Below are 21,539 nucleotides of genomic sequence, written 5' to 3'. Positions count from 1 at the left end.
ACAAGGTGTGGCCTACACACACACACACACACACACACATAATATATATATATATATATATATACTATATATATATATATATATAACTTTCTTTAATTCAAGGACACCGGCCTCAAGCACGAGTCCAAAACGAAACAATTATTGGGTGAAGCCTCGTGTAGTGGCATGGCACTAACCCTTTAAAACATTTAAGATATTTAAAAAATTTTACCTAACCGGTGCCATGACTGCTCGTTTTAGATAAGCTCCAAGTGCACTTTAAGCAGTACAAATCTTGTTTAGCTTCGGAGTTCATTTGGAAACTTCGTGATTGGATTTCCAGAAACCGTGGAGTTTTGTGAAAACTTTGCATCTTGCATGTTACGATATTGCTGTTGAAGATTGGTATGCTCTTCTTTACATAACACAAATTTAACTCACATTACTTAAATTGGGAGACCTTTGATGCCTTTAGCTTGTATTCGAAAATGGAAATCAGATTTGTCCTTAAGTAAAACTTCCTTTTAACTGAGCTTCCCGATTTCCAACTACAAGAATGAGTGCATGTGTGCTCTTTAGTGACGCTTATTAGACCTGGGGATTATATACTGGAAAGCCACGTGAGTGCGAAATGAAATAATGAAGAGCCAGCTCGAGAAGCTGTTCTTAAGCGTTCAAAGTGGGCCGGGCAGCAGACGATCAGACGACGAGAAAGACCGCACTGTGCATCGGTGGGTTTGATAAGATAACCGAATTTCTCAGCATATAGTTTAAAGACGGCGCATCCTCTCTGCACGATTGCGCCCTTGCACCAAATAATTTTCAGCTCTTGCGTTGTAGTGCACGTTAAAGAACCCCGGGTGGTCAAAATCGATCCGGAGCCCTCCACTACGGCGTGCCTCATAATCAGAACTGGTTTTGGCATATTGCCGTCGCCGGAAAACACAGGAATGAAGGCAGTGTGACCGAGATGCCGATAGTTCTTTATTATATTTTATAAGGCGGTGCTAATTCTTTTGTCTTCTTTATTTTTTCAGAAGAACATGAAGTAGACACCCGGTAAGTCCTCAAGCATTTACGTTCTCTGTTGGCGGTTGTAGTCCGGTTACTTTCGTGAACAGTTGCGCTTGGCATCCTCTGAAATAGAATTTGCGAGAATCCTAGTATTTTTTAAAAAGCGGGTGTGTATTTCGTACTGTCACGTCTTGCACATACAATGTTCGTTCGTTTCAAGTGCACGCGAAGCTTCAGGGCAAAATATAACGTCGCTTTGGGAACCTAACTATTTGCTTGATTCCGCAGTCCGTTGAGGAGAGTGTTGCGACCTTCAAAACGTTGGCATACTATAGCCAATACTGTGCAATAGTATGTCATACAGCACATAATTAGCAACCGCTAAATGCTCATTAAGCCGGATTCCTTTTCCGTGGCTTGAGTATCGACTGATGTTTATTCTGATTTCAGCGTACATATTGTTGCTATTTGTTCACAAGAAAATACCCCAAAATATTAGCTATATGTTGGTAGATTATTGATTAGTTATCGATTGGCTATATTTGCTCCATGTACATGTACTTCTCCGTCGAGAAGTGTTGATAGCTAAATTAACCTACTGTTAACTGGCAATGCAGCGACCATTCGCAGTACGTGGCGATCATAGTCATCGTGCTGTGCTTGGTAGCCCTGGCGCTAGGCTACTACTTCATGACGACAGATAGTAAGTGAAAAACTTCAAGCTTCGTTAAACGGCGTTATGCGGCACTGACTGAGAGGTAGGGGGAATGAAGGAGGGGAGGGGTGTACGACTTAAACGCTACGTGTCGCTTGGTAGACTGCCACAAGTTTCTGCACATGAACTTGTGCCACGATAACGAGCACAAATGACGCTCTTACGTTCTGTGCTTACGAAGGCTTTCAAGAGTATAGAGTGGGCTGGGTTTTATGAAGGCGGGTGTATCTTTACAAAGCAGGCGCTTCATTCCTGTGCAGATGCGCTATTTGGACGGTTTGTTCATTCGGTCGCTCACGCAGCAATAATTAGGAGGCCCTGTGAATAGTTTTAAATAAAGCTCACATTATGTGTGAACTTGTCCGCTGGTCGGCGACACGTGGCGTATACGAGCATACCAGGACTATCGCACTACTGTCGGCAAGGTGCCCCACCTAACCTAAGCTTAGCATAAGATAACCTAAACTTATAGAACAAATCGAATGAGTGAAATTGTTTTAATTCTCTCGCAATGTTGTGCGCGAATAACTGGATAACGCTCATATGTGCTTTGCTTTACATTGCTTTTGAGAGTATACAGTGGGCTCAGTTTTGCCTTGTCCGTCCATCCGTCCATTCCGTTACGCTGAAGTTAAGGACACGGGTGTATGTATACAAAGCGGACACCTTATAACTATATTAACTATAACTTGGTTCTCTGGAAGTACTAGAAATTGTGTATATAAACCTGTCTGTCAGTGCTGTGGTGAATATCAGTGCATCGTTTCAAATGTGCTTTCAAAGGATGCCGGAAATTAGGCGTTTTATAATGAATATTTTCAGTAAGTCGGGTAATCCAGCAAGCGTTCACATTCTTTTTTACCCTACGAGCCGTTCAAACAAACGCGACTATTTCAAGAGAATGTGACCTGACTTCTTGAAACATTTCTAAATTTGTATATTGTAAAAATAATAAAATTAGTGGACGAGCGCTGTAATAGTACTATGTATAGGTTATCTGTTTTTCGTGAACCTTGCAACAGTTTTCAAATCTTGCACAGTTCGTTGCGTCATAAGTGATTGCAATATCAAATCATTCTGATGTAATTATTGCGATCGCCGAGAGAGCAAGAACGATGTCGAGAAGCACAAAATGCAAAAGGTGTTTGACTCAGAAATTAAGGTATGCGAGAATTACCACTGACATTCTTTTTATTTTTGTTTCATTTTTTTGTCGTCTTCGCACTCATCATAGCCGCGCCATTACGCATTGCCACTGGTAAGTACCTTAGTCGAGTGTCCTACTTGCAAATTTCTCCCCATACATTGATTGGCAGATGCTTGAGCACACTCGCAAACTCTGTATTCAAAAGATGAAGGCAAACTTCCCTTCTGCAGCGCGGTTTTAGCTTCGGGTTTCCTGCAGTCGTACACTTGGTTCACGCTCTTGCGAGGATCCTAGATAAACCTCTTGTTACTCGTTACGTGGATCGCCTTTCGTCTTTGCCTGGGCGCCTTCATGCTGGTCGAGCACCACTCTGCTATGCCCGCGCCACCTCAACTATGCTGGGTGAACGGTCTTTAACAAGGCTCATTTAAAAATGTCTTGCAAATAAGAAACACACACAGTGTTTCGCTCTAGCAGTGCAGTGCAGCGCTCTAGCAGTAATTTTACGGACACTGATTGTTTTTATTTCTAGTGATCCAACTCAAGCAAATTCATAACGCTATAAAAAATAATGAAGAGAATGATCTGTGTTGGGGACGTTGTAAATAGAGTATATAAACTGCTAATAACGCTGCCGTTCTCTTATCGTAATTTTCAGATATCTTGTACAGTTCGTTGCGTCATAAGTGATTGCAATATCAAACCATTCTGATGTAATTATTGCGATCTCCGAGAGAGCAAGGACGATGTCGAGAAGCACAAAATGCAAAAGATGTTTGACTCAGAAATTAAGGTATGTGAGAATTACCACTGACATTCTTTTTAATTTGTTTCATTTTTTTCCGTCTTCGGACTCATCATAGCCGCGCCAATACGCATTGCCACTGGTAAGTACCTAAGTCGAGTGTCCTACTTGCAAATGTCTGCCCATACATTCATTGCGAGATGCTTGAGCGCACTCGCAAACTCTGTATTCGAAAGATGAAGGCCATACTTCCCTTCTGCAGCGCGGTTTTAGCTTCGGGTTTCCTGCTGCCGTACACTTGGTTCACGCTCTTGCGAGGATCCTAGATAAATCAGGACAGGTTTTTTTATTTTGCTTCGTTTTAGTGATCACTTCCTTGTTTCACATACTAAGCTCATTCAGAAGAATTGACAAATCATCCCCCATTTCTAGTTAATTGGGTTACAGCATATTTAACTATAACCGCGCGCACTTTGCTGCTAATAGTTTTGCGTCTCGCCCATTATCCATTTCATCTAGCATCCCTCAAGGAAGAGTTCATCAACCCTTATAGTATTTTTATTTTTTTAATAATTACAATGTTTACGTAATTGACGCAAACCACAAACTTATCCCGAAACTCTTATGGCTTCTTATGATATGATCAATAATAATTGGGCCCCTCGGTTCCCATTCTAGCAGTGACGAAATATAGCAAGTTGAAGTCTTTGCGGATTATTGTAGTTTGTATTGATAACTCATTAACACCAATGATCAGCTAATTTAGGCACAGCCTTTAGTCTCGAACTCTATCGGGTTGATGAATATCAGTCTCAAGGTGCAACGATAACCAGAGAGCTAAGTTTGAACTCGCATATGTCAAATATTTGTGGCTCAGCGTGTCGCAAACTTTGTCTTCTAAGGCATAAACTAAAGCATACTCATGCAAAGCTAAACCTTTAGCTTATTTGTCCATCATCAGATCTAAATTGGAATAGGCGTACATTATTAGGGAGCCTTACACAAAACTAACATTGACGAAATCGAGATTATATAGCGCAACGCTGTTCATCTTACCAAAATATCGACAAACAGGCTCTCCCATACCACTAATGAAAGGACAGGGTGTCCGAACCCTCCAGACAAGGCGTAAAATTTATAATAATTCTAACTTCATTCAACTAACTCCATATAGCTAGAACGGCATCAAGCTCAGAATGCTAAATAGTTCGAATCGGAGATTAAGATATGCAAGAAATATCACTGATGTCTGTCTCATTTGCGTCATTTTATCGGTCCTTGTCCTCTCGCTCATCATAGCCGTGGCCACAGGCGCACGAACGGTTATGTAAACGGGGTCCAGTGTGCTACCTCCAAATTTTCTTTTATGTACTAACGGGAACCTATAGCGTGGCCCAAACTCCAACGCGGCATACTCCAACAAATGTAAAACGCTAAACTGAGGTAACCCCGTGGCCGAGTTTCTACTGACAGCTGGAACTGGTCCACTTTTTAAAGTGGACACGCCTGACAAGCTCACCGGCTAAAATTCGTAAATTGCAATATGTGTCGTAAAGTAATTCACTAAGAAGTTGGTTAATGAATTTTTGTTACAGTATAAAGTCAGGTCAACGTTATACAGTGCGAACTAATCCCGTGCATGGCATAGTTTTGTTAAATAATATGTGTTTCAATTGCTTGTGCTCCTAATGTCCGCCTCATCGAATAACCTAGCTCAATGATAGGAGTTATGCCGCCTGCCACAGGCCATTCCTGAAAATTCGGTAAAGCTTAAAAATGAACACCCTGTATGTGCGTGTGTGTTGCGGGAGGGGGAAGGGGGGGGGGGCAGTAAACGTTGTCGAGCCCTTTCGGCACGTATACGACATCGCTTTCCCGACTGTTCCTTGCTGAGGATCCGTTTCAACGTCATTCTTGAGCTTCCGTTGCTTCCAGCCCCGATTTTTTGACCAACCACCGCAATCTAAGTAACCGAAAACGTACCAATCGGAGACCGCGGCACCACCCTCTTCATCCAGTTATCTATTTTCACTGCGCTCGTTCGGCACAATCAAAACCGTCTCTACATGAGCGTGCTCCTCGCCTCTTGTCAGCCAATTAGATAACAAAAACCGCTTAGTGTAGGCAATGTTATTAGTTTTGCAAGCGAACAAAGGTGACCCCCTATAAACGAGGACAGTGTTTGATTAGGCTGTTCAGACAACGCCGCGGGTCACCACCCGATGCCTGCGTCGGCGGTTACGTAAATGTGACGTCAGGAGATTGGAATAAAAGCAGATTGGATTATTTTTACGTTATAGGACCCCAGGAACGTGACGCGCCTGAAATCCTGTTAGACGCACGCAGAACTCATGCCAACATTGGCCTTGGTGGCAAGATTTGTAACCGCCTGAAGGTCGGCGATCTCCAGCTGAAGATACGACAGCATCGCATAATTTAAACTTTGCATTGCGGATCAGAAATTTTTAAGCGTCATCTGCCATTGCCATGAGTAGATTCCCGACTTTGCCTTTCCTAGATATTTTTTCGTTTAATTGCTTACGTGTATTCAATATCTACTCGACCGGCCTCTACAACAGCCAACGTGTAGTGGCGCACTCTGCGTTAGTGTGTACTCTACACACTTTATTTTTGCGTCCAAGAGTTCAAAACATCCTTTAGCCTTTATTCCGTGCCAGAATTGATGGCTACACTCATAGTCGCCAGAAAGCTCGAGCATCTCCTTCGTCGCACGTGTCAGCAACAGTTTACTCGCGAAATTTCGGGCCCAGTGAGCCATCTACTCCGGCGGGATTCCGGTGGTTCCGTGTCAGCAATTAGTTGTGTGCACCCATCAGCCCTATTTCACCCGTTTCAATTCCTGCATCTGTCCTTTTGTGCTTGCGTGGGCAGCGCATTCAGGTTGTCTGGTGTCTCAATAAACGCACTCGTGAAATCAGCGCGTTTACTCCCCGCACTAATTTTAACACCGTTTTTGCCTTCACAGCATGTGACCCGGCGCCAGCCCCAGCGCCAGAGCGGTAAGCACCATTTGCCTCTTGCATAGGCGCGATCCTTGCAATATTGTCACATTGAGATGCCATATGAAGTAGACCATGAGATACGAGTTACGTCTATGCCATGCACGGGTTTAGTTCGCACTGTATATCGTTGACCTGACTTTATACTGCAGCCCCTGCTTCGGACATAGCGCGGTACGTTTTGTGGAAAGAGAATATTTATGTAGTAATTGGTTGAAGGATGGCGCCATGTTCCTGTGAATCGTTGTTTTGAAGGAGTCCTAAAGTGTCCTTCAAATTCATAAACATCGGCACATCAGGAACCTTACTAGGTAGGGAAGGCGCTAATTTCTCAACGGACGCTATAATAAGGAAAAGTGTTTTTATACGAGACTGGCCCAATCGCCTTCACAAGTATGTTTGCTCTTATGGTTAGGTTTTAGTGAGCGCCCTAGTGGACACAGCACGATTCCTGTAATATAAGGAGAATGACGATTCGCTGGCGTCTATCCTTTTACAAACCGGTGCTTGCTTACACACACCTATGTGATTGTGACGAACGAAGTAGTGGGGGATTCCAAATTAATTTGGAGCAGCTGGGCTTGTTTCCTGTTACCACAATGCACGGTACAGAAACGTTATTGCAATGCGGCCCTATGAAACTGTGGCAGACGCAGCGATGAATCAAACCCGCAACTTCCGGCTTACCACTGCGAAGCCATACCCACTAAACTACTTCGGCGGGATTTACAATACCCCTAAGCGGCTTCGGCGTGAGCAGGCGTTCTGTGCGTAGCCAAACCATGGCACCACGGCCGTGGATTCGAATGCCTTAATTCTACCTTTATTAACTATACCTTCACCTTAACACCCCATTTGCTCCAAAGGGGTGTTAACGTAACGGTATAGTTAATTAAGGTAGAATTAAGGCACTCGAACACACGACCTTGCGTTGTGCGAACCTTGTTACGAACAACGTGGGTCGCGTGACGTTCGCGGCGTTTGTGCTGACGTGTCCGCTCGGGTCACGTGCCTCCGCCAGTGGCGCCCCCGGACGTCGCCGCGCTTCAGCAGACGTGGCCGCAATGCTTTCGCATTCATCCACGTAGGCATAACTTAGGCACCCCTTCAGGTATTTTGCTTCCTTCCACTTTTCTACACTCTACAAGTACAATCTATCTGGTTTAATACTTTTTTCCCCATTTAATTCATCTTCCACGGCGGCTTGGGTTATCCTGGTGTTAGGTAACCAGCCTTGGTTACAATATACATGGTTATAGCGACAATGTACATAGGCAGGGCTTGCTTCCCCGCATAACCTGCCGTCTCCCGTCATTGGGCTCCTTGTTAGGTAAATGGAATTGACCCAAAATGTCCGATTTACGAGATCTTCCAAACACTTCTCCACTGATCATTCCTCAAAAAAAAAGGGGGCGCGCCGATGCTACATTCTAATTTTAAAGAACATAGACATCCTCAAAATAAGACAAGAAAGCCAGAATGATTTTGCATTTATCTGTCACATTGTCTGACAGTGACCATTGGAAGTTACTATGAAGCCACCAAGTGAGCCAGTGGGGACATGATACCTAAAGTCGGAGAACAATCGCCGTGCGTTAAGATAACCAACCTTGTGGCCTTTGGAGATGCCCTTATCACCGTAACAACACACCCAGCCCTGAATACTGTCAAAGGCGTAATTTCAGAGAATGATCTTATCGTTGATTGAGTTTTAAACTCCTGGAAGGATAAAAACGCAATCACTCTACAAATGGTCAAGATCAGACTCGACGACAAATAGCAACCAACTAAGTATCCAATCGTCACATTTAGTTTTAGCACATTGCAGGAGGCAGAGAAACAGGGTACATACTCCAAGGTCAGAGTACGACTGTACATTCCAAATCGGTGACAATACTTTTAAGCGCCGGTGTGTTGGCCATGCTTCTCCCATCTATGGAGGGTAGCTTACCTCTCCGAAATGTGGTATTAAGGAGCATTCTGCTGACGATTGACATACCGAGCTCTATTACACAAATTGTGATGGTGGCCATGCTGCATACTCTAGATGTGCAGTTTGAAAGAAGAAAAATAAGATAATCGCATTAGCATGATAATCGCAAATGAAAACGTAACTTCTGAGAAGCACGACAGCAACAGTTGCACAGAGCCCATCCTTCGCCACAGTGGCGCATCGGGGGGCAGCATCACAACGGCAGTTGGCTGCCATCCACGTCACGCCCAGCGAGCAGGCGGCATCGCCAACGGCCTACACGGTAGGAGCAGCCGAGGCTGCCCTACCTTCCCAGAACTACCCCACACCAGTAGCCTCTGCTAGCACTGGTAGCACCGTTCAGAGGCTTCGGTGTAGGGGTGTGCGATTAGTGAATTCTTTCGTCGATTTGAGCATATCATATCCTACACTAAAGCCGTACCTCAGGTTGAATGTTATTGAAGGTCCTTATCGCAGCGACCACCTTACTTACAGTGCTGAACGCAGCAAAGTAGGATAAATGATTACCACACGTTCCTCGGTTGAAGGTCGAATTCGCTGACTGGAAGCTGTTCAGAGAACTCTCACATTTATCGAGGGATGACATTTGCGCCTTAAGGATAATGTTCTTGCATACTTAACAGCTTCTGTTACTTATGCTGCAGTGAAATACATCGCAGAAACAAAGGAGTGGCTACCAGAGGGCGAGTTCCATGATGGAATGATGAATGTACGAAAGCGCAGAAGCAGCAAAAAAAAAAAAGCGTGCGGACGCCTTCACAATTCTGGAACTTCGAAAAACCTAATTTCTAGCATGTAAAATCACGAGGAAAAACTCACGCCAACAAGCTACGAGGCAAAACAGCATCTCCGGTACAAATACTACAGACAAGCGAAAAGATGGAATAGAGATAATAGAAACCCAAGGCCAGCCGGCAAACCTATTACCTTCGGTGAATACGGAAGTAGATAGTTTCAAAGACGAGGGATATTTTCCGTGTGCAAATTTTCAACACGATCTTCAGCGCATTGAACTTTGCTGGAACAATCCGGAGATAAAAAAATGCGCACCAAATGACACATACAACCATCCATATAGCTTAGCAGAGCACCAGACATCCCTGAACAGCTGTAATAACACTGCTCCATGATCTCACCAAATCATTTATCAAATAAGACACTGATACACTGAAACCCAGAAAACTCTCTGGTCTCTTATCAACGCCATATGGTCTTAAGAGTATATCGCATCTTCTTTGAAAAATATGGTTAAAGTCCTAATTATCAAATAGGGCAATGGCCATGGACCTGGTGCCAGTTTTGCTTGAAAAATTAAGAAACTATTGACGAATCTCAGACACTGAAATGTCAAATAAGCTGCTTTTGATTGAGCCGGATTGGGAATATTAACATCCAATAAAAAGTACGGCAAAATGAGCTAATTTTGTCTCAACCTTTTACATATCGGCATATTTCACACGCTCTGACTTGTTGAGCAGTGAGGAACCTCCTACCTGTGGCAAGTGTGACGATACGTTGACCGTCCTCCAAGTCTTCTTGGAGTGTCGGGAAGCAAACAATGAGAGAAAAAAAGCACTTGCCTGTAACTTAACGACAGCAAACGCCACTACATCCGGCAATACTTGTTGGCTGTTGGCACACAATCTTTTTTTTTACAGTGAAGCAGCATTGAACTTTCTGCTCGGCAACTGCAGATTTTACCTGGGCTTCCGCGAACTGAGGAAGCAATGCTGTGCCGTTTAGGCTTGGGCGTTGCATTCACCAATGCATATACGTGTTTCATTGGAATGGCTGATTGCGCCAAGTGCAATCCCTACAGTGTCGTTTAGAACACCTACTGTGATACTGCCCATCTTTTGCAAATAAAAGACATCTGTACAGCTCTGAATTACTTGGGTAAACAACAGTTCACCTTGAACAGGATCTTGCGACCATGACCTACAATAAAAAAGTACGATTGGATCGTTGCTCGCTTGAAAAGCGCTGCAGCAATGTTTAAAAACTGCCCTATTGAGTGGCCGTCTGTGATCCGGACTGAGTGAATGGAACGTATATAGAGCAGAAAACTGTTACCACGTCGGCGATATCCACAGTCGAGTTTCTCTTTTTCTCCTAATCTTTCCCTCCCCTTTTCCCTTTCCCCAATGTAGGGTAGCCTCCCTGCCTTTCATTTATTTTCTCTCTCTTCACGAGCAAAAATATTCGGAACAGATATTCTCACTGAGGGCTGCTGCTACGATATAACGCTTTGTAGTTCATGTGCTTCAATGCCCTTGCGTTCAAGGGTCCTGCCTAAGCCCATATGTTTTAGTATCTCATCCCATCGATGCATATCCTTTATATGTATCGCACATCTCGCACGTCGCGTGTCATTTTCATGTTTTATTAGCTTTTTTACGCACTTTCCGGCGAATGCATTTAGGCCTCTATAGAGCCGCGTTGCATGTACCTATCGAAAATCATTTCATGCACCACTGGAATGACTTACCCTATGCATTTAAATCATCACCTTTGCATGCATATAAATATCAACTAAAATTGTATAAGTAGTTGTCCTTTTACACACTTTGTATATGAAGTGTGTACTTCATTTGTTATATATATATATATATATATATATATATATATATATATATAGGTTTGTACAATTTATATTGTATTATTACGTGCATTATGTTGTATTATTACATACGTACATACATTTTACTAATATTATTATTACAAGGAGTCATATATGTATGACTCGTATGACTCTTTCTATAGAATCGAATGTATTCATTTCCACAGCTACGTTCACAATTTATGCACCACTAGATTGCATCATATTTATACTCCTCTATCAATTAATCATTTCGTAATCTTATTGTTCACCGAGGATCCCGCTGCGGTCGTTTGACTTTGAGACCCTCGCCTGTTTACTACTAACAACCAACCATGCATCTTATATCAATAATAAACTGAAACTGACAGCTAGTCGCCATAGACTTGGCGCTATTTGGCCATATTCGCCCTTGCACTAATAACATCAATAATGATCGCCAATGCTTTACGAACGGGGGTCGCAACTTCCCAGCGTCCTAAACAGTTGAGATCTCCTTGTCTAGTTTAATGGCCCAACGTAATACCGTCGGTACATGAGAGGGGGCGGCTAGATTAAGATTCATTTTGCATGCATAATGCAGCCTCCGTCGAGAAGTGTTGCAAGCTAAATTAACCTACTGTTGTTAACTGGCAATGCAGGGACCGGTCACAGTACGTCACCAGCACAGTCATTGTACTGTGCCTGGTAGCCCTGGCACTGGGCTACTATTTCGTCACCAACGATGGTAAGTGAAAAACTTCAAGCTTCGTTAAACGGCGTTATGCGGCACTGACTGAGAGGTAGGGGGAATGAAGGAGGGGAGGGGTGTACGACTTAAACGCTACGTGTCGCTTGGTAGACTGCCACAAGTTTCTGCACATGAACTTGTGCCACGATAACGAGCACAAATGACGCTCTTACGTTCTGTGCTTACGAAGGCTTTCAAGAGTATAGAGTGGGCTGGGTTTTATGAAGGCGGGTGTATCTTTACAAAGCAGGCGCTTCATTCCTGTGCAGATGCGCTATTTGGACGGTTTGTTCATTCGGTCGCTCACGCAGCAATAATTAGGAGGCCCTGTCAATAGTTTTAAATAAAGCTCACATTATGTGTGAACTTGTCCGCTGGTCGGCGACACGTGGCGTATACGAGCATACCAGGACTATCGCACTACTGTCGGCAAGGTGCCCCACCTAACCTAAGCTTAGCATAAGATAACCTAAACTTATAGAACAAATCGAATGAGTGAAATTGTTTTAATTCTCTCGCAATGTTGTGCGCGAATAACTGGATAACGCTCATATGTGCTTTGCTTTACATTGCTTTTGAGAGTATACAGTGGGCTCAGTTTTGCCTTGTCCGTCCATCCGTCCATTCCGTTACGCTGAAGTTAAGGACACGGGTGTATGTATACAAAGCGGACACCTTATAACTATATTAACTATAACTTGGTTCTCTGGAAGTACTAGAAATTGTGTATATAAACCTGTCTGTCAGTGCTGTGGTGAATATCAGTGCATCGTTTCAAATGTGCTTTCAAAGGATGCCGGAAATTAGGCGTTTATAATGAATATTTTCAGTAAGTCGGGTAATCCAGCAAGCGTTCACATTCTTTTTTACCCTACGAGCCGTTCAAACAAACGCGACTATTTCAAGAGAATGTGACCTGACTTCTTGAAACATTTCTAAATTTGTATATTGTAAAAATAATAAAATTAGTGGACGAGCGCTGTAATAGTACTATGTATAGGTTATCTGTTTTTCGTGAACCTTGCAACAGTTTTCAAATCTTGCACAGTTCGTTGCGTCATAAGTGATTGCAATATCAATCATTCTGATGTAATTATTGCGATCGCCGAGAGAGCAAGAACGATGTCGAGAAGCACAAAATGCAAAAGGTGTTTGACTCAGAAATTAAGGTATGCGAGAATTACCACTGACATTCTTTTTAATTTGTTTCATTTTTTGTCGTCTTCGCACTCATCATAGCCGCGCCAATACGCATTGCCACTGGTAAGTACCTTAGTCGAGTGTCCTACTTGCAAATTTCTCCCCATACATTGATTGGCAGATGCTTGAGCACACTCGCAAACTCTGTATTCAAAGATGAAGGCAAACTTCCCTTCTGCAGCGCGGTTTTAGCTTCGGGTTTCCTGCAGTCGTACACTTGGTTCACGCTCTTGCGAGGATCCTAGATAAACCTCTTGTTACTCGTTACGTGGATCGCCTTTCGTCTTTGCCTGGGCGCCTTCATGCTGGTCGAGCACCACTCTGCTATGCCCGCGCCACCTCAACTATGCTGGGTGAACGGTCTTTAACAAGGCTCATTTAAAAATGTCTTGCAAATAAGAAACACACACAGTGTTTCGCTCTAGCAGTGCAGTGCAGCGCTCTAGCAGTAATTTTACGGACACTGATTGTTTTTATTTCTAGTGATCCAACTCAAGCAAATTCATAACGCTATAAAAAATAATGAAGAGAATGATCTGTGTTGGGGACGTTGTAAATAGAGTATATAAACTGCTAATAACGCTGCCGTTCTCTTATCGTAATTTTCAGATATCTTGTACAGTTCGTTGCGTCATAAGTGATTGCAATATCAAACCATTCTGATGTAATTATTGCGATCTCCGAGAGAGCAAGAACGATGTCGAGAAGCACAAAATGCAAAAGATGTTTGACTCAGAAATTAAGGTATGCGAGAATTACCACTGACATTCTTTTTAATTTGTTTCATTTTTTTTTCGTCTTCGCACTCATCATAGCCGCGCCAATACGCATTGCCACTGGTAAGTACCTCAGTCGAGTGTCCTACTTGCAAATGTCTGCCCATACATTCATTGCGAGATGCTTGAGCTACACTCGCAAACTCTGTATTCAAAGATGAAGGCATACTTCCCTTCTGCAGCGCGGTTTTAGCTTCGGGTTTCCTGCTGCCGTACACTTGGTTCACGCTCTTGCGAGGATCCTAGATAAATCAGGACAGGTTTATTTATTTTGCTTCGTTTTAGTGATCACTTCCTTGTTTCACATACTAAGCTCATTCAGAAGAATTGACAAATCATCCCCCATTTCCTAGTTAATTGGGTTACAGCATATTTAACTATAACCGCGCGCACTTTGCTGCTAATAGTTTTGCGTCTCGCCCATTATCCATTTCATCTAGCATCCCTCAAGGAAGAGTTCATCAACACTTATAGTATTTTTATTTTTTAATAATTACAATGTTTACGCAATTGACGCAAACCACAAACTTATCCCGAAACTCTTATGGCTTCTTATGATATGATCAATAATAATTGGGCCCCTCGGTTCCCATTCTAGCAGTGACGAACTATAGCCAGTTGAAGTCTTTGCGGATTATTGTAGTTTGTATTGATAACTCATTACCACCAATGATCAGCTAATTTAGGCACAGCCTTCGTCTCGAACTCTATCGGGTTGATGAATATCAGTCTCAAGGTGCAACGATAACCAGAGAGCTAAGTTTGAACTCGCATATGTCTAATATTTGTGGCTCAGCGTGTCGCAAACTTTGTCTTCTAAGGCATAAACTAAAGCATGCTCATGCAAAGCTAAACCTTTAGCTTATTTGTCCATCATCAGATCTAAATTGGAATAGGCGTACATTATTAGGGAGCCTTACACAAAACTAACATTGACGAAATCGAGATTATATAGCGCAACGCTGTTCATCTTACCAAAATATCGACAAACAGGCTCTCCCATACCACTAATGAAAGGACAGGGTGTCCGAACCCTCCAGACAAGGCGTAAAATTTATAATAATTCTAACTTCATTACAACTAACTCCATATAGCTAGAACGGCATCAAGCTCAGAATGCTAAATAGTTCGAATCGGAGATTAAGATATGCAAGAAATATCACTGATGTCTGTCTCATTTGCGTCATTTTATCGGTCCTTGTCCTCTCGCTCATCATAGCCGTGGCCACAGGCGCACGAACGGTTATGTAAACGGGGTCCAGTGTGCTACCTCCAAATTTTCTTTTATGTACTAACGGGAACCTATAGCGCGGCCCAAACTCCAACGCGGCATACTCCAACAAATGTAAAACGCTAAACTGAGGTAACCCCGTGGCCGAGTTTCTACTGACATGCTGGAACTGGTCCACTTTTTAAAGTGGACACGCCTGACAAGCTCACCGGCTACAATTCGTAAATTGCAATAAGTGTCGTAAAGTAATTCACTAAGAAGTTGGTTAATGAATTTTTGTTACAGTATAAAGTCAGGTCAACGTTATACAGTGCGAACTAATCCCGTGCATGGCATAGTTTTGTTAAATAATATGTGTTTCAATTGCTTGTGCTCCTAATGTCCGCCTCATCGAATAACCTAGCTCAATGATAGGAGTTATGCCGCCTGCCACAGGCCATTCCTGAAAATTCTGTAAAGCTTAAAAATGAACACCCTGTATGTGCGTGTGTGTTGCGGGAGGGGGAAGGGGGGGGGCAGTAAACGTTGTCGAGCCCTTTCGGCACGTATACGACATCGCTTTCCCGACTGTTCCTTGCTGAGGATCCGTTTCAACGTCATTCTTGAGCTTCCGTTGCTTCCAGCCCCGATTTTTTGACCAACCACCGCAATCTAAGTAACCGAAAACGTACCAATCGGAGACCGCGGCACCACCCTCTTCATCCAGTTATCTATTTTCACTGCGCTCGTTCGGCACAATCAAAACCGTCTCTACATGAGCGTGCTCCTCGCCTCTTGTCAGCCAATTAGATAACAAAAACCGCTTAGTGTAGGCAATGTTATTAGTTTTGCAAGCGAACAAAGGTGACCCCCTATAAACGAGGACAGTGTTTGATTAGGCTGTTCAGACAACGCCGCGGGTCACCACCCGATGCCTGCGTCGGCGGTTACGTAAATGTGACGTCAGGAGATTGGAATAAAAGCAGATTGGATTATTTTTACGTTATAGGACCCCAGGAACGTGACGCGCCTGAAATCCTGTTAGACGCACGCAGAACTCATGCCAACATTGGCCTTGGTGGCAAGATTTGTAACCGCCTGAAGGTCGGCGATCTCCAGCTGAAGATACGACAGCATCGCATAATTTAAACTTTGCATTGCGGATCAGAAATTTTTAAGCGTCATCTGCCATTGCCATGAGTAGATTCCCGACTTTGCCTTTCCTAGATATTTTTTCGTTTACTTGCTTACGTGTATTCAATATCTACTCGACCGGCCTCTACAACAGCCAACGTGTAGTGGCGCACTCTGCGTTAGTGTCTGCTCTACACACTTTATTTTTGCGTCCAAGAGTTCAAAACATCCTATAGCCTTTATTCCGTGCCAGAATTGATGGCTACACTCATAGTCGCCAGAAAGCTCGAGCATCTCCTTCGTCGCACGTGTCAGCAACAGTTTACTCGCGAAATTTCAGGCCCAGCGAGCCATCTACTCCGGCGGGATTCCGGTGGTTCCGTGTCAGCAATTAGTTGTGTGCACCCATCAGCCCTATTTCACCTGTTTCAATTCCTGCATCTGTCCTTTTGTGCTTGCGTGGGCAGCGCATTGAGGTTGTCTGGTGTCTCAATAAACGCACTCGTGAAATCAGCGCGTTTACTCCCCGCACTAATTTTAACACCGTTTTTGCCTTCACAGCATGTGACCCGGCGCCAGCCCCAGCGCCAGGGCGGTAAGCACCATTTGCCTCTTGCATAGGCGCGATCCTTGCAATATTGTCACATTGAGATGCCATATGAAGTAGACCATGAGATACGAGTTACGTCTATGCCATGCACGGGTTTAGTTCGCACTGTATATCGTTGACCTGACTTTATACTGCAGCCCCTGCTTCGGACATAGCGCGGTACGTTTTGTGGAAAGAGAATATTTATGTAGTAATTGGTTGAAGGATGGCGCCATGTTCCTGTGAATCGTTGTTTTGAAGGAGTCCTAAAGTGTCCTTCAAATTCATAAACATCGGCACATCAGGAACCTTACTAGGTAGGGAAGGCGCTAATTTCTCAACGGACGCTATAATAAGGAAAAGTGTTTTTATACGAGACTGGCCCAATCGCCTTCACAAGTATGTTTGCTCTTATGGTTAGGTTTTAGTGAGCGCCCTAGTGGACAGAGCACGAATCCTGTAGTATAAGGAAAATGACGATTCGCTGGCGTCTATCCTTTTACAAACCGGTGCTTACTTACACACACCTATGTGATTGTGACGAACGAACTAGTGGGGGATTCCAAATTAATTTGGAGCAGCTGGGCTTGTTTCCTGTTACCTCAATGCACGGTACAGAAACGTTATGGCAATGCGGCCCTACGAAACTCTGGCAGATGCAGCGATGAATCAAACCCGCAACTTCCGGCTTACCACTGCGAAGCCATACCCACTAAACTACTTCGGCGGGCTTTACAATACCCCTAAGCGGCTTCGGCGTGAGCAGGCGTTCTGTGCGTAGCCAAACCATGGCACCACGGCCGTGGATTCGAATGCCTTAATTCTACCTTTATTAACTATACCTTCACCTTAACACCCCATTTGCTCCAAAGGGGTGTTAACGTAACGGTATAGTTAATTAAGGTAGAATTAAGGCACTCGAACACACGACCTTGCGTTGTGCGAACCTTGTGACGAACAACGTGGGTCGCGTGTCGTTCGCGGCGTTTGTGCTGACGTGTCCGCTCGGGTCACGTAACTCCGCCAGTGGCGCCCCCGGACGTCGCCGCGCTTCAGCAGACGTGGCCGCAATGCTTTCGCATTCATCCACGTAGGCATAACTTAGGCACCCCTTCGGGTATATTGCTTACCTTCCACTTTTCTACTCTTTGTACAATCTATCTGGTTTAATACTCTTTTTTCCCCATTTAATTCATCTTCCACGGCGGCTTGGGTTATCCTGGTGTTAGGTAACCAGCCTTGGTTACAACATACATGGTTTTAGCGACAATGTACATAGGCAGGGCTTGCTTCCCCACATAACCTGCCGTCTCCCGTCATTGGGCTCCTTGTTAGGTAAATGGAATTGACCCCAAATGTCCGATTTACGAGATCTTCCAAACACTTCTGCACTGATCATTCCTCAAAAAAAAAGGGGGACGCGCCGATGCTACATTCTAATTTTAAAGAACATAGACATCCTCAAAATAAGACAAGAAAGCCAGAATGATTTTGCATTTTGCTGTCACATTGTCTGACAGTGACCATTGGAAGTTACTATGAAGCCACCAAGTGAGCCAGTGGGGACATGATACCTAAAGTCGGAGAACAATCGCCGTGCGTTAAGACAACCAACCTTGTGGCCTTTGGAGATGCCCTTATCAGCGTAACAACACACCCAGCCCTGAATACTGTCAAAGGCGTAATTTCAGAGAATGATCTTATGGTTGATTGAGTTTTAAACTCCTGGAAGGATAAAAACGCAATCAATCTACAAATGATCAAGATCAGACTCGACGACAAATAGCAACCAACTAAGTATCCAATCGTCACATTTAGTTTTAGCACATTGCAGGAGGCAGAGAAACAGGGTAGATACTCCAAGGTCAGAGTACGACTGTACATTCCAAATCGGTGACAATACTTTTAAGCGCCGGTGTGTTGGCCATGCTTCTCCGATCTATCGAGGGTAGCTTACCTCTCCGAAATGTGGTATTTTAGGAGCATTCTGCTGACGATTGGGATGCCGAGCTCTATTACACAAATTGTGATGGTGGCCATGCTGCATACTCTAGATGTGCAGTTTGAAAGAAGAAAAATAAGATAATCGCATTAGCATGATAAAAGCAAATGAAAACGTAACTTCTGAGAAGCACGACAGCAACATTTGAACAGAGCACATCCTTCGCCACAGTGGCGTATCGGGGGGCAGCATCACAACGGCAGTTGGCTGCCATCCACGTCACACCCAGCGAGCAGGCGGCATCGCCAACGGCCTACACGGTAGGAGCAGCCGAGGCTGCCCTACCTTCCCAGAACTACCCCACACCAGTAGCCTCTGCTAGCACTGGTAGCACCGTTCAGAGGCTTAGGTGTAGGGGTGTGCGATTAGTGAATTCTTTCATCGATTTGAGCATATCATATCCTACACTAAAGCCGTACCTCATTTTGAATGTTATTGAAGATCCTTATCGCAGCGACCACCTTACTTACAGGGCTGAACGCAACAAAGTAGGATAAATGATTACCACACGTTCCTCGGTTGAAGGTCGAATTCGCTGACTGGAAGCTGTTCAGAGAACTCGCACATTTATCGAGGGATGACATTTGCGCCCTAAGGATAATTTTCTTGCATACTTAACAGCTTCTGTTACTTATGCTGCAGTGAAATACATCGCAGAAACAAAGGAGTGGCTACCAGAGGGCGAGTTCCATGATGGAATGATGAATGTACGAAAGCGCAGAAGCAGCAAAAAAAAAGCGTGTGGACGCCTTCACAATTCTGGAACTTCGAAAAACCTAATTTCTAGCATGTAGAATCACGAGGAAAAACTCACGCCAACAGGCTACGAGGCAAAACAGCATCTCCGGTACAAATACTTATACAGACAAGCGAAACGATGGAATAGAGATAATAGAAACCCAAGGCCAGCCGGCAAACCTATTATTACCTTCGGTGAATACGGAAGTAGATAGTTTCAAATACGAGGGATATTTTCCGTCTGCAAATTTTCAACACGATCTTCAGCGCATTGAACTTTTCTGGAACAATCCTTAGATAAAAAAATGCGCACCAAATGACCCCCATACAACAATCCATATAGTTTAGCAGAGCACCAGACATCCCTGAGCCGCTGTACTAACACTGCTCCATGATCTCACCAAATCATTTATGAAATAAGACGCTGATACACTGAAACCCAGAAAACTCTCTGGTCTCTTATCGACGCCATATGGTCTTCAGAGTATATCGCATCTTCTTTGAAAAATATGGTTAAAGTCCTAATTCTCAAATAGGGCAATGGCCATGGACCTGGTGCCAGTTTTGCTTGAAAAATTAAGAAACTATTGACAAACGAATCTCAGACACTGAAATGTCAAATAAGCTGCTTTTGATTGAGCCGGATTGGGAATATTAACATCCAATAAAAAGTACGACAAAATGAGCTAATTTTGTCTCAAGCTTTTACATATCGGCATATTGCACACGCTCTGACTTGTTGAGCAGTGACGAACCTCCTATCTGTGGCAAGTGTGACGATACGTTGACCGTCCTCCACGTCTTGTTGGAGTGTCGGGAAGCAAACAATGAGAGAAAAAAAGCACTTGCCTGTAACTTAACGACAGCAAACGCCACTACATACGGGAATTCTTGTTGGCTGTTGGCACACAACCTTTTTTTTTTACAGTGAAGCAGCATTGAACTTTCTGCACGGCAACTGCAGATTTTACCTGGGCTTCCGCGAATTGAGGAAGCAATGCTGTGCCGCTTGGGCTTGGGCGTTGCATTCACCAATGCATATACCTGTTTCATTGGAATGGCTGATAGCGCCAAGTGCAATCCCTACAGTGTAATTTAGAACACCTACTGTGATACGGCCCATCTTTTGCAAATAAAAGACATCTGTAAAACAGCTCTGAATTACTTGGTTAGACAACAGTTCACCTTGAACAGGATCTTGGGACCTTGACCTGCAGTAAAAAAGTACGATTGGATCGTTGCTCGCTTGAAAAGCGCTGCTGCAATGTTTAAAAACTGCCGCATTGAGTGGCCGTCTGTGATCCGGACTGAGTGAATGGAACGTATATAGAGCAGAAAACTGGTACCACGTCGGCGATATCCACAGTCGAGTTTCTCTTTTTCTCCTAATCTTTCCCTCCCCTTTTCCCTTTCCCCAATGTAGGGTAGCCTCCCTGCCTTTCATTTATTTTCTCTCTCTACACGAGCAAAATATTCGGAACAGATATTCTCACTGAGGGCTGCTGCTACGATATAACGCTTTGTAGTTCATGTGCTTCCATGCCCTTGCGTTCAAGGGTCCTGCCTAAGCCCATATGTTTTAGTATCTCATCCCATCGATGCATATCCTTTATATGTATCGCACATCTCGCACGTCGCGTGTCATTTTCATGTTTTATTAGCTTTTTACGCACTTTCCGGCGAATGCATTTAGGCCTCTATAGAGCCGCGTTGCATCTACCCATCGAAAATCATTTCATGCTACCACTGGAATGACTTACCCTATGCATTTAAATCATCACCTTTGCATGCATATAAATATCAACTTAAAATTGTATAAGTAGTTGTCCTTTTACACACTTTGTATATAAAGTGCGTACTTCATTTGTTATATATATATATATATATATATATATATATATAGGTTTGTACAATTTATATTGTATTATTACGTGCATTATGTTGTTTT

At 43.7% G+C, this 21,539-nt stretch overlaps 1 protein-coding gene across 1 annotated transcript in view; it reads left to right on the top strand.

The window, feature by feature from the left end:
• LOC125941056 (uncharacterized) overlaps positions 1–21,539 on the top strand; it is a 155,879-nt gene that overhangs the window by 7,142 nt on the left and 127,198 nt on the right. Inside the window, exons 3-4 of the mRNA XM_049657976.1 lie at positions 3,719–3,742; positions 11,854–11,939. Coding sequence (XP_049513933.1) covers positions 3,719–3,742; positions 11,854–11,939 — 110 coding nt within the window. The remainder of the gene's footprint in view (positions 1–3,718; positions 3,743–11,853; positions 11,940–21,539) is intronic.

This window comes from Dermacentor silvarum, chromosome 10, assembly GCF_013339745.2.
Source record: "Dermacentor silvarum isolate Dsil-2018 chromosome 10, BIME_Dsil_1.4, whole genome shotgun sequence".
In the NCBI taxonomy this organism is placed as follows: Eukaryota; Metazoa; Arthropoda; class Arachnida; order Ixodida; family Ixodidae; genus Dermacentor; species Dermacentor silvarum.
The sequence above is the reverse complement of the archived record's forward strand: the minus strand, read 5'-3'. Positions and strand labels throughout refer to the sequence as shown.